Raw genomic sequence first — 12,569 nt, forward strand, 5'->3', positions numbered from 1 at the left:
AGACAGTCACAATGTCCATCCCACTGGTTCATTCTCCAAATGCCAACAATTGCTGGGGGCGAGACAGGTATTCCACTGGGTCTCTCACATGGATGGTAGGGGCCCGAGAACCTGAGCCATAATCTGCTGCCTCCCAAGATGCAATCACAGAACCTGGATGGGAAGCAGATTAGCCAGGACGCAAACTGGCACTCTGGAGAAATGGAAACACTTCATTTTACTCTCATAAACATGAAGGTCTTCATGAAGGTCATGAGAAATGCGGTATGAAAAACTACGCATGGATTTCAGGGCTACTTCCCACAAAAATAAATATCTTTTAGTTCTTTATTTAAAAGGTGAAGTTATGGGGGGGGCAGATTAGGGGAGAGAAGGGTGGGGAAGAGACAGAGAGAATATGAATCAATCATCCACTCACTGGTCCAATCGCCGAATGGCTGCAATGGCCAGGGCTAGGCCATGCAAAAGCCAGGAGCCTGGAACTGCATCCTAATCTCCCATGTGTGTGCAGGGACCATTTTCCTCTATCTTCTTAGGAACAACAGCAGGGAGTAGGATTCGAAGTGTACCAGCAGGGACTCAAACCAGCACCCATGCCCATATGGGATGCTGGCACTGTAGGTAGCAGCTTAATCGGCTATGTCACAACACCAGCTCCCTTCACAAACTTTGTGAAATGTCTTCATTGGCTAACACTGCAAATTTTAGTGATCTGTGCTACCTTATTATCAAGGAACATAGGCCAGATGGGACTCCTCTACACAGCACTCTCATGTAATATACTTCGTCAAGATACCAGCACATTCTGACAACTCTTTCTTTGTAGAAGATTTTTTTTTAAGATTTATTTATTTATTTGAAAGTAAGAGTCACACAGAGAGGGAGAGGGAGAAGGAGAGGTCTGCCACCCACGGGGATGATGCAGGTGGAGCTCCAGGCTCCTGGCTTTGGCCTGGCCCAGCCCTGGCCGTTGCAGCCATCTGGGGAGTGAACCAGCACATGGATGATATCTCTCACCCTCTTCTGTCTCTCCCTTTTCTCTGTAACTCTTCAAATAAAGAAACCTTTAAGTACTGAATCTTTTCTTTAACAAATGTTACCCTCTACTCCCACAACTCCCACTGTTACTCCATATACGTTATTCATTAAGAATCTCTGAATTCTTCAGGTGGAATAATTTGCTCCTTCCTAATAAAACTTTATACATAGCATAACATAGAAAACTTAACTCTTATATTTATGGTTGTTAAGCTGAAGTATTTTATTTTCTTGCTGCCCTGTGCGTGTGTGCTGAATAGGTAGATTCGCAGAAAGGTTTGTGGAAAGGATGAGAGGATACAGTAATGTAGGCTGATGTAACATGTTCATGAAACTACAGGCTGATGAAAAGAACTAGAACGCATCAGGAAACACGACTAGCACAACTGAGAGATGACACATGGCTTATTTTCACTAGCTTAAAATGGTAATAAACAAGATTTACTGAAAGATAGAACCAGGATTACCATCAAGCTAGTAGCAACAGTAAATACACTCCAAATTAATCAGCGGTGGACTAAAGGTAAGAAGCTGGAACCAATGAGCTTCAAAAATTGTGGTGCTCAGGTCAACTTCTAAGACTTTATGCGGTTAAGAAATTCAGTCACCCCAGCACCTGGCTGCTCTTGCTTATGTTATGTTCAAACCACAGTGCTTAAACACAGACACATGGCTGATTACTGAGGACTAATTTAACACTCTAAGGGATCATTCAAGGCCACAAACCACCATCCTGGTATGAAATCCCACAGCACTGAGAAGCACTGATTCAAAAGGAAGCAAGCTGGGAGATTTCTCCAGGCTCGGAAACAATGTTTCTTCCTCCCTTCCACAGAGAACTTTTCATAATGGCAGGATCTTTGGGATCACAGGCACCCTCCCTGAATGATACCAATCAAGGGCAGGACATGGCAGCAATACTTGGAGGCCCTCACTTCTGCCTACCAGGGAGTCTGCACTGGAGTTCCCACAGGGCTGCCAGAAACCCTCACAGCTGCATCGCAGTGAGGCTCCTCCTCCTGAATCCTGCGCTCTCTCCTTTAACAGGTGTCACAGCCTCCCTGCTCCTCCTCGTCCCTCGCCTCCCCTGCAGCCTGTATGATGCTGCCTCACAGTCCATCTCTCTCCTGTTTAACTCTTCCTGAACAGATATCTACTTTCCAGAGGACCTATACCAACACGTCGACGTTTTCTCCTGTCTAGTTCCAAGGTTTTCCGAAATCCTATCAAGTGACTGGGCATTTAATCAAGTAACATGCACTTTTTTACCACAAAGGAATGTAGAAAGCCTCTTCAGACTTCTAAAACGTTCACCTCCTCTGGGGAGCTGAATGAAAGTTATTTTGGTTTAGCCAATTAACCGATATTTAACATGCAGAATCTATCAAAAATACTTACATAACTGTGTTGTCATCCACTAAGATATCACAACCATGAGCAGGACACGAAATAGTCTGAAAAAGATTGAAATTTAAACTATGTCTTCATTCAGCAGGCATTTACTGAATGCTTACCATGGCCAGGCACTTTGCTAGGTTCTGGGATATTTTAATATTTATGGGATTTCAATCCCTCCCTTCCTATTTAAAGCCAGTATGTGTGTTGTGTGTTTTTATTACCATAAAGTAACTAAAAATGCTAAGTAACTAGTATTTCAACACATAGCTTTGAAAGATAAAACCAAGTTATTTGACAAAACTACCCAACTAGTACAGCCTGATACATATCAATACTGATGCTCAGAGAGAAAAAACTTTACCCCATTAAATCTGGAATGCCACATTGTAAACACAAAAATAACCCATTATATTTTAGAATTTTGATCTAGAAGAACATTCCCAAAGAGATTTATAATACAGAAAATTGCATCTGTTAAATTTGTGCAAGGGTCTAAATACTATAGGAAATTCAGAAAAACCTGAAAAACAAAAAAATTGGCATATTTACCTGTCCCATGCCTTCCTCCATTATTTTGGTAGTTAAATATTCACTCCAGCACTGCATACAAAACTTATGTCCACATTCAAGGCCAGTGAAATACTGCAACAACAATGGAAAACAAACAAACAAACATGAACTTTAACGAAAACATCAGAGAAATCACTATACACAGTGAGTGACTCAAGGCTCTGTTAGGTCACATTTCCCCTAGTGGCCAAAATGCCCAACATGCCAAAAACATATGGGCTAGTAAAATGACCTTTCAGATGGTAAAATCTAGACATGAACACAAAACACCTGATTAAGAAGAAACATTATCTATGGCAAATATTTACAAATTTTAGGAAAGGCAGAAAACATCTTTGTATTAAATAGAGAACTATACCATATACTAATAAGGATATGAAAAGGTGTTCAATGTCATTACCTATTACAGAAATGTACTTCAAACTCAGTGGAGAACTAAAATAAAAAATAACAGATATTGGTCAGGATCTGGGAAAATCGGAATCCCCATAAAACTGATGGAAATAGGCCAGCACCACGGCTCACTAGGCTAATCCTCCGCCTGTGGCGCCAGCACTCCGGGTTCTAGTCCTGGTTGCCCCTCTTCCAGTCCAGCTCTCTGCTGTGGCCCGGGAATAGCCCAGATACTTGGGCCCTGCACCTGTATGGGAGACCAGGAGGAAGCACCTGGCTCCTGGCTTCAGATTGACACAGCGCACCGGCCGTAGCAGCCATTTGAGGGGTAAACCAATGGAAGAAAGACCTTTCTCTCTCTCTCTTTCATGGTCTACCTCAGCCTGTCCCCAAAAAAAAAAAAAAAAAAAAACTCAAAAGAAACAAAATCATGCACCCAGATTAAAACTTGCACCGAAGTGTTCACAGGGGCTGGTGTGTGGCAGAATGGGTTAAGTCACCACCTGCAATGCTAGCACCACATCCAAATGGGTGTCATTCGAGTCCCAGCTCCACTTCTTATCCAGCTCCCTGTTAACGAGCCTGGGGAAGGAGAAGATGGCCCCAAGTGCTTGAGCCCCTGCACTCATGTGGAAGATCCAAATGAAGTTTCTGGCACAGCCCTGGCCATGGTGGCCATATGGGGAGTGAATGAGGAGATCAAAAATCCCTAACTCTGCCTTTCAAATAAGCAAATCTTTAAAAAAAAAAATTGTTCATAGTTGCATTATTCATCATAGTCAAACAGTAGGAACAACCCAGACGTCTATGAACTGATGGATACACAAAACCTGTGCTCTCCATGGAAAGGAATACTTCCCAGAATAGAAAAGGAATGAAGACTGACACAGGCAGCAACAGGAGGGGACCTTACAAACACTAGGCTGAAGAACCCAGTCACACAATTATTCATTCCTCCATACAGGCTGGAAAAAACAAATTCACAGTTAAAGAATGTGCATGGAGGGCCAGCACCGTGGCACACTAGGTTAATCCTCTGCCTGCAGCGCCGGCATCCCATATGGGTGCCTGTTCTAGTCCCGGTTGCTCCTCTTCTAGTCCAGCTGTGGCCTGGGAAGGCAGTGCAGGATGGCCCAAGTGCTTGGGCCCCTGCACCCGCATGGGAGACCAGGAGAAAACATCTGGCTCCTGGTTTTGGGTTGGCGCAGCTCTGGCCATTGCGGCCACTGGGAAAGTGAATCAGTGGAAGGAAGACCTTTCTTTCTCTCTCTCTCTCTCTCTCTCTCTCTCTCTCTCTCTCTCTCTCTCCCCGCCATTGCGGCCACTGGGAAAGTGAATCAGTGGAAGGAAGACCTTTCTCTCTCTCTCTCTCTCTCTCTCTCTTTCTCTCTCTCTCTTTCTCTCCCTCTCTCTCTCATTGTCTGTAACTCTGCCTGACAAATAAATAAAATCTAAAAGAATGTGCATGAGTGGCTGCCTAGAGCTGGGGGGCTTGAGTTAAAATGAATACTTGCATAAAAAACATTATGAGGCCGGCGCCACGGCTCACTAGGCTAATCCTCCGCCTTGCGGCGCCGGCACACCGGGTTCTAGTCCCGGTCGGGGCGCCGGATTCTGTCCCGGTTGCCCCTCTTCCAGGCCAGCTCTCTGCTCTGGCCCGGGAAGGCAGTGGAGGATGGCCCAGGTGCTTGGGCCCTGCACCCCATGGGAGACCAGGAGAAGCACCTGGCTCCTGCCATCGGATCAGCGCGGTGCGCCGTCCGCATTGGCCATTGGAGGGTGAACCAACGGCAAAGGAAGACCTTTCTCTCTGTCTCTCTCTCTCACTGTCCACTCTGTCAAAAAAAAAAAAAAAAAAAAAAAAATTTATGAGGTTTCTTTGGGGGTTTATAAGAATAATCTAGAACAAAATGTGATAATTACACAATTCTGAATTCATTTAAAAATTACTATATATAGGTGTATTACTAACATGTGAATTATATCTCAAATCTACTGTTTGCAAAATGTAATATAAATAAAGGACAACGTGAAATACAGTTAACCTAGAAAGCAAATTTTTAAAATTTATTTATTTTAATCTTATTTGAAAGGCAGTGAGAAAGAGAGAGAGATATCAAGAAAGAGAGATCTTCCATCTGCTGCTTCAGTCCCAAATGTCCACAACATCCTGGATAGGTCAGGCAGGAGCCACAGCCAGGAAACTAGAACTCAGCCTGGATCTCCTAGGTGGGTAGAAGGAACCTACTTCCCAGGGTGTGCCTTAGCAGAAAGCCAAAATCAAAAGAGACAGGACTAGAATCTAGGAACTCTGGTAGGGAACACTGGTGTCCCGAGCGGTATCTTAACCACCCATCCCAACAACATTCTATTCTAATCTTAGATTACTTACATGATGATGTGTGAGGCACAGTTAAATTAAGTACAGTGTATTCTATAATGATGTATTAGCTAACTATTTTAAATAGCATTAGAAGGCTGACAGGATATATACATATATATTAAAAATTTATTTATGTATTTGAAAGGCAGAGCTACACAGAGAGGAGAGGAAGAGATAGAGAGGTCTTCCATCTGCCGGTTCACCCCCCAATTGGCCGCACCAGCTGGAGCTGCACTGATCCGAAGCCAGGAGCCAGGAGCTTCTTCCAAGTCTCCCACACCAGTGCAGGGGCCTAAGGACTTGGGCCTTCCACTGCTTTCCTAGGCCATAGCTGAAAGCTGGATCGAAGTGGAGCAGCCAGGACTCGAACTGGTGCCCATATGGGATGCTGGCACTGCAGGTGTTAGCTTTATATACTATACTAGGGAGCTGGCCCCGACAGGATATATTTTCAAAGGGTCTAAAATAATTAGTTTAGTCTAAGAGTATTTTACAATTTTTTTTTTTAAGATTTATTTATTTGGAGAGAGGAAAGACAAAGTAATACAGGCTCTGGCTATAATCTAACAGTCTGCTGAAAAATCAGTCTCCCTCCTCTTCTTCCTCCCTGTTCTCCGTCTCATCAACCAAGAAGCAGTAGCTGCTTCCTAGTCTTGCACACTCATCCAGAGGCACTCATGCAAGGAACAGCAACCACACATTCTTGTTGTTTGTTTTGAATTAACAGATTGATTGATTTCTTTCTTCTTCCTTTTTTTTTTTTGGACAAGCAGAGTGGATAGTGAGAGAGAGAGACAGAGAGAAAGGTCTTCCTTTTCCATTAGTTCACCCTCCAATGGCCACTGCAGCCGGTGCACCGCGCTGATCGGAAGCCAGGAGCCAGGTGCTTCTCCTGGTCTCCCATGTGGGTGCAGGGCCCAAGGTCTTGGGCCATCCTCCACTGCACTCCTGGGCCACAGCAGAGAGCTGGACAGGCAAAGGAGCAACCGGGACAGAATCCAGCGCCACAGGTGGAGGATTAGCCTATTGAGCTGCGGCGCCAGCCAAATTAACAGATTTCTAATGTGGTTCCACAAGGGTACATGTGGGTTTATCTCTTGAAGAGATCAGAGTTTACCTCAAACAGTCCCTTAGTAATGGACACTTGCTGCATTTGACTACTCTACTGCTACCTTGACTATGTACACATCTTTGTGCTCATATGAATGTATTATAGGACAAACTTGTAGAAGTGTATTGTAACAGGTGAACATTTATATGAATGGCTTCTCTCCAAAGAGCTTGTAACAATTACTACTGCACATGGGTATTCACACTCATGTCAATGTAGGAAAATTAAACTAATTTCATTAATTTTGATTCTAATTTCTTTCATGATAACTGAAGTTTTAATATTTGAAATCAGATTTTAAAGGGTTAGACAGGGGGTAGTGGGAGAGAGACCGACCCACTAGTTCATTCCGCAAAAGGCCATAACATCCTAGACCGGGTCAAGGCTGAAGCCAGGAACTCACAACCCCATCCAGGTCTCCTGTATGGGCAGCAGGGGTCCGAGTATTCATGCCATCTTCCTCTGCTATTACAGGTGCATGAACAGAGAGTATTATCAAAAGTAAAACAGCCGGGACTTGAACCTGCACTCTAATGTGGGATGCTGGTGTTGCAAGCAGATATTAACTCCTGGCCCAGCCCTGGTTGTTGCAGCTATCTGGGGAGATGGAAGATCTGTCACTCTGCCTTTCAAATAAATAAATAAATAAAGCTTTAAGGGAAAAAAAAAAAAAAAAAGAAGAAGAAGAATCATGTTACTTTGCCCCAAGTTCCCTTCAGACATCCTTATAAAAACAAAGTTATTTATTTATTGTAATGGCAGTTACAGAGCAAGAGACAGAGATAGGGCCAAAGCTGGGGGGTGGGCGGCAGGGAGAGACAGACACAGCTTACATTTGCTGGTTCACTCTCCAAATGGCAGCAATGGCCAGGAGCCCTGAACTCCATCCAAGCCCACGTGGGTAGCATGATGTGCTCCCATGACAGGCAGCATGGCTCCACGCACTGCTCTCCGCTGCCAGCCTACTGTTACTTGGTTATTTTTCTAATTTTTCTCCAAACGTTTCTCTAATCTTAGCAAATATTAAAGCTGTCTCTGACTCTCTTGGTATTTCAAGTCTTCTTCATAACAAACTTTCACATTTTCTTGTCAAGTTTTTTCATACTTACTGTTTTTATGGTTCTTACTTCTGCTTTATTTAGTCCATTACATTTTCTAATTAGCTATTTTTAAAACACGTTAGTGAAATTTGATGGTGCTTATGATACTAAATGCAAATAGTACAGCAAATTCTGTATACAGCCTATCAACTGCAATTTTTTTTGTTTTGCTTCTTGTTTGTTTGTTTTTATTTGACAGGTAGAGTTGTAGACAGTGAGAGAGACAGAGAGAAAGGTCCTCCCTCCGTTGGTTCACTCCCCAAACGGCTGACACAACCGGTGCTGCGCTGATCCAAAGCCAGGAGCCAGGTGCTTCTTCCTGGTCTCCCACATAGGTGCAGGGGCCCAAGCACTTGGGCCATCCTGTACTGCCTTCCCAGTCCACAGCAGAGAACTGGACTGAAGAGGAGCAACCGGGACAGAATCCGGCGCCCATATGGGATGCCGGTGCCGCAGGCGGATTATTAACCAAGTGAGACATAGTGCCATCCCCACAACTACATTTTTTTAAAGGCACAGAAGCAGTCATGGAAGGCTGTGTGTGTGTGTCCTGGGACTGGTTTTACAGACAGAACAACATGTAAAACATTAAGTGTAAGTGAGTCTCATTTCACTACTCCCTGTAATGAAGACCTGGCACTAACTTGCTCACAGAATTCTAAGGCAGTCTTTGATTCTCAAGACTATAGTGAGAATACACGAACAATTACAAAAAGGTGAAAACACATATACACGCATATATGCTGTATTCTGTTTAAAATAAGAATCCTCAAGACTGACAGATTAACGGTCACAGTGGTTACTAAATCACTGAAAGTCAAGAGCACCGCAGGTAAAGCTGCTACCTAAGACACCCACACCCCATCCACGGCGCCAGCTGGAGTCCCACTGCTCTACTTCCCATCCAGCTCCCAGCTAATGGTCTGGAAAAAGCAGCAGCAGATGACTGAAGGGCTTCAGCCCCTGCCACCCACAATGGCTTGGCCTAGCCCATGCTGTTGGGCCCACCCTGAGGACAGATGGAACCAGTGGATGGAAGATCTCTCACTCGCTCTGTCTCTCCTCCTCTCTCTGTATCTGACTTTCAAATAAATAAATGAATGAATCTTTTAAAAAAGAAAAGGACCCCCTGAATTAACTGTAACACAGGTGGGGAGGGGCAGCCCTAGGAATCGAAGTGCTCTACAGGGTGGGGAAATTGCTTTTAAAGGACAGACCATCCACAACAGTTAACTCCAAAGTATTCTAAACTCGGTGATCAGAAGCATTTAGTGAACACATTTCCATGTGACACCCATATAAAGCTGACACTGCTCTCTAGGAGGACAAAAGCACTGAAGATGTATATAAATAAAGTATAAACATCTGAAACTAGAACTGAAATGTATGGCTTACACAGTGTAAGCCAAGAAAGTACTAATTAAATAAGCAGAGTTTAATGGAGAATTTCAGCTGATACTTACCTCCAAAACTGCAAAAGTTAAAATTATCCTTCTACGTATCAGTCCAATACCTACCCCAAGAAGGCACAGCTGGCTAAACCGCCACTTGGTATGCTGGCATCCCGCAAGACAGTGCTAGCTACTCTGCCTGCCTTCCAGCCTCCAGAGGAGGGCTCCAGCGCTTGAGCCACATTTCCCAACTCTTCCTTGCAACAATGCTGCTCCTCTTGCTATCTCATCCTTTGCAGCACACAGCACATTGCCATTAAAAGGGTAGTCTGTTCACATTATTGCTGCCACTTCCTACGTCAGTGACTTTTTGGCCCATGCCACAGTGCCTGTATGTTGAATGAGTAGCACTTCCTCCATCATCAGTTACAAGGGCAAAGGAAAATTTCACACTTTAAATCACTCAAGACTTCAGCTCCAGTTTGTTGAGTTGCTGGATGGTAACTGAGTGCATTGAGAAAGCTACAGTGGCTATTTGTAAGCCTCTAACTTCATTACTCAAATTAGATTTAAATTAAGTAGAAACTGGCTATAAAGGAACAGGAGGAAGAATGCCAAGGAGTAAATCAGATCTGGGACAAGTTATTTGGGTCTTAGTATTACTTCACAAATAAACTGCAGCACTACATAAATGACAAATGGCAAAGAAATGGTCCCAACATGAATTTCAAGTTGTGTGTGTGTTGTTGTTTTTTTTGTTTGTTTGTTTGTTTTTTGTTGTTGTTGACAGGCAGAGTTAGTGAGAGAGAGAGACAGAGACAGAGAGAAAGGTCTTCCTTCCATTGGTTCATCCCCCAAATTGCCATTACGGCCGGTGCGCTGTGCCGATCCGATGCCAGGAGCAAGATTCTTCCTCCTGGTCTCCCATGTGGGTGCAGGGCCCAAGCATCTGAGCCATCCTCCACTGCATTCCTGGGCCACAGCAGAGTGCTGGACTGGAAGAGGAGCAACTGGGACAGAATCCAGTGCCCCAACCGGGACTAGAACCCGGGGTGCCGGCGCCACAGCCCCAAATTTAAAGTATTTTAATAGTAGTACTGGGGGCCAGCACTGTGGCACAGTAGGTTAATGCCCTGGCCTGAAGCGCCGGCATCTCATATGGGCACTGGTTCGAGACCCAGCTGCTTCACTTCCGATCCAGCTCTCTGCTGTGGCCTGGGAAAGCAGTAGAAGATGCCCAAGTCCTTGGGCCCCTGCACCCACGTGGGAGACCCGGAAGAAGCTCCTGGCTCCCAGCTTCAGATCGGCTCAGCTCCAGTCGTTGCGGCCAATTGGGGAGTGAACCAGCAAATGGAAGACCTCTCTCTCTACCTCTCCTCTCTCTGTGTAACTCTTTCAAATAAATAAATAAAATCTTAAAAAAAAAAAGTTTAAAAAAGTAGTAGTACTAATTATTCTTTAAAATACTCAAGCTCATAGCCAGCGCCGTGGCTCAATAGGCTAATCCTCCACCTTGCGGCACCGGCACACCGGGTTCTAGTCCCGGTCGGGGCGCCGGATTCTGTCCCGGTTGCCCCTCTTCCAGGCCAGCTCTCTGCTATGGCCAGGGAGTGCAGTGGAGGATGGCCCAGGTGCTTGGGCCCTGCACCCCATGGGAGACCAGGAAAAGCACCTGGATCCTGGCTCCTGGCTCCTGCCATCGGATCAGCGCGGTGCGCCGGCTGCAGCGGCGGCCATTGGAGGGTGAACCAACGGCAAAGGAAGACCTTTCTCTCTCTGTCTCTCTCTCACTGTCCACTCTGCCTATCAAAAATAAAAAATAAAAAAAAAAAAAATACTCAAGCTCAAGTTAGGATGGTGATTTAAGGAGAAGGAAATGACAGATCCAAAGACTAGAAGAGAGCTGAGAGAAAACTTTATTCTACTCATTGGAAAGACAAAGAAAAACAGTGAGATCTTCTCCCTAAGGCAAATATTTACCTTAATAAGAGTCTGAAAATCTGAGGTAGGTTTAGCACTTTACCTACTAAATTACTTTAACTCACTGACTCCAAGTATTCAATTGTTTCTTTCATAATCACTTAAAAATATGAATAAATTAGCTCCTTTCAAATGTGCCTTTTTAAAGACATATGAAACTCTATCAAGAGTTAAGAGTTAACAAGCTGATCAAGATAAACAGGGGAAAACCTTCAATATGTCTACATCTACAAACAGAATAAGACCTGGTAGACAATAATTAATTAAAAAGTGCTTAATTATTAAAAGTAGAGAATATGAACAAGATAGTTATAACTATCACAGAAATAAGACTTCTTAGATAGCCTGAAGCATCTTTACCATTGCATTCCAAGTAACTCACTCATGCTGCAAATGGAATCAAGTAGTCTTCACAGGAAGATTGCAGAAACCTAAAATTTCTTCACTAAACACTTCAAAGTAAATCATCTTACCTCAATAAATTTTTAAGAGGAATAGATACATAAGACAAATACCAACTGCATGCTTCTACTTCCAATCTCTGCTCACCCCTGCCATCCACAAATCTCCACTAGAATGGATTTATATAACTGAAAATCTTAGGAAGGATTCTGAAAGTTCCCTAGCAAACAGTATTTCTTTTTTTAGGGGGTTAACAAACAAGGTGGGAGTGTGTGTTTAGACTGGGGGTTAAGATGCCCAAGTTCCACATCAGAGTTGTCCCACAGATTGTGTGGGACAAAAATAATGGAGCAAGTATGTGGGTTTCTGCCCGCATGTGGGAGACCTGGACGGAGTTCTCAGCTCCTGGTTCTGGCCCAGACCCAGCTCTAGTGGATGTGGACATTTGGGGAGTGAACCAATAGATGGTGGCTTTGTCTACTTCTCCAACAAAACAATGAATACAAACAAATGTGTTTTAGTTTGGATGAACACCAACTCTACTCACTGCCTACCTTTTACATGATTCCCCCCATGCTGGTAAATAAACTCCAGAAATATTGAAGTATGTAATGAGAACTTAAAAATTTTATTTAAAAAAGGAAAAATTAGTTGTGATTGAGAATATAGCGAACCCAGCTCTTTTTCTTTTTCTTCCTCTCCTTAACACATTGACACGTTACTACTTACTGGTCACTACTTCTAACCCCCCAGACTTCTTTCATTAGAATAATGAACTAGAGTCAGTGCTAGCCTTACACTAC

At 43.9% G+C, this 12,569-nt stretch overlaps 1 protein-coding gene across 2 annotated transcripts in view; it reads right to left on the reverse strand.

Moving 5' to 3' along the window:
* ARIH1 (ariadne RBR E3 ubiquitin protein ligase 1) overlaps positions 1 to 12,569 on the reverse strand; it is a 112,456-nt gene that overhangs the window by 31,422 nt on the left and 68,465 nt on the right. For both annotated transcript variants that reach the window (XM_051822317.3, XM_089310924.1), the window contains 2 exons: positions 2,986 to 3,078; positions 2,437 to 2,492 (listed from right to left, as the gene is read on the reverse strand). In XM_051822317.3, the coding sequence (XP_051678277.1) occupies positions 2,437 to 2,492; positions 2,986 to 3,078 (149 nt within the window). The remainder of the gene's footprint in view (positions 1 to 2,436; positions 2,493 to 2,985; positions 3,079 to 12,569) is intronic.

Source organism: Oryctolagus cuniculus, chromosome 12, assembly GCF_051225735.1.
Source record: "Oryctolagus cuniculus isolate XC-2025 breed Fujian yellow rabbit chromosome 12, ASM5122573v1, whole genome shotgun sequence".
In the NCBI taxonomy this organism is placed as follows: Eukaryota; Metazoa; Chordata; class Mammalia; order Lagomorpha; family Leporidae; genus Oryctolagus; species Oryctolagus cuniculus.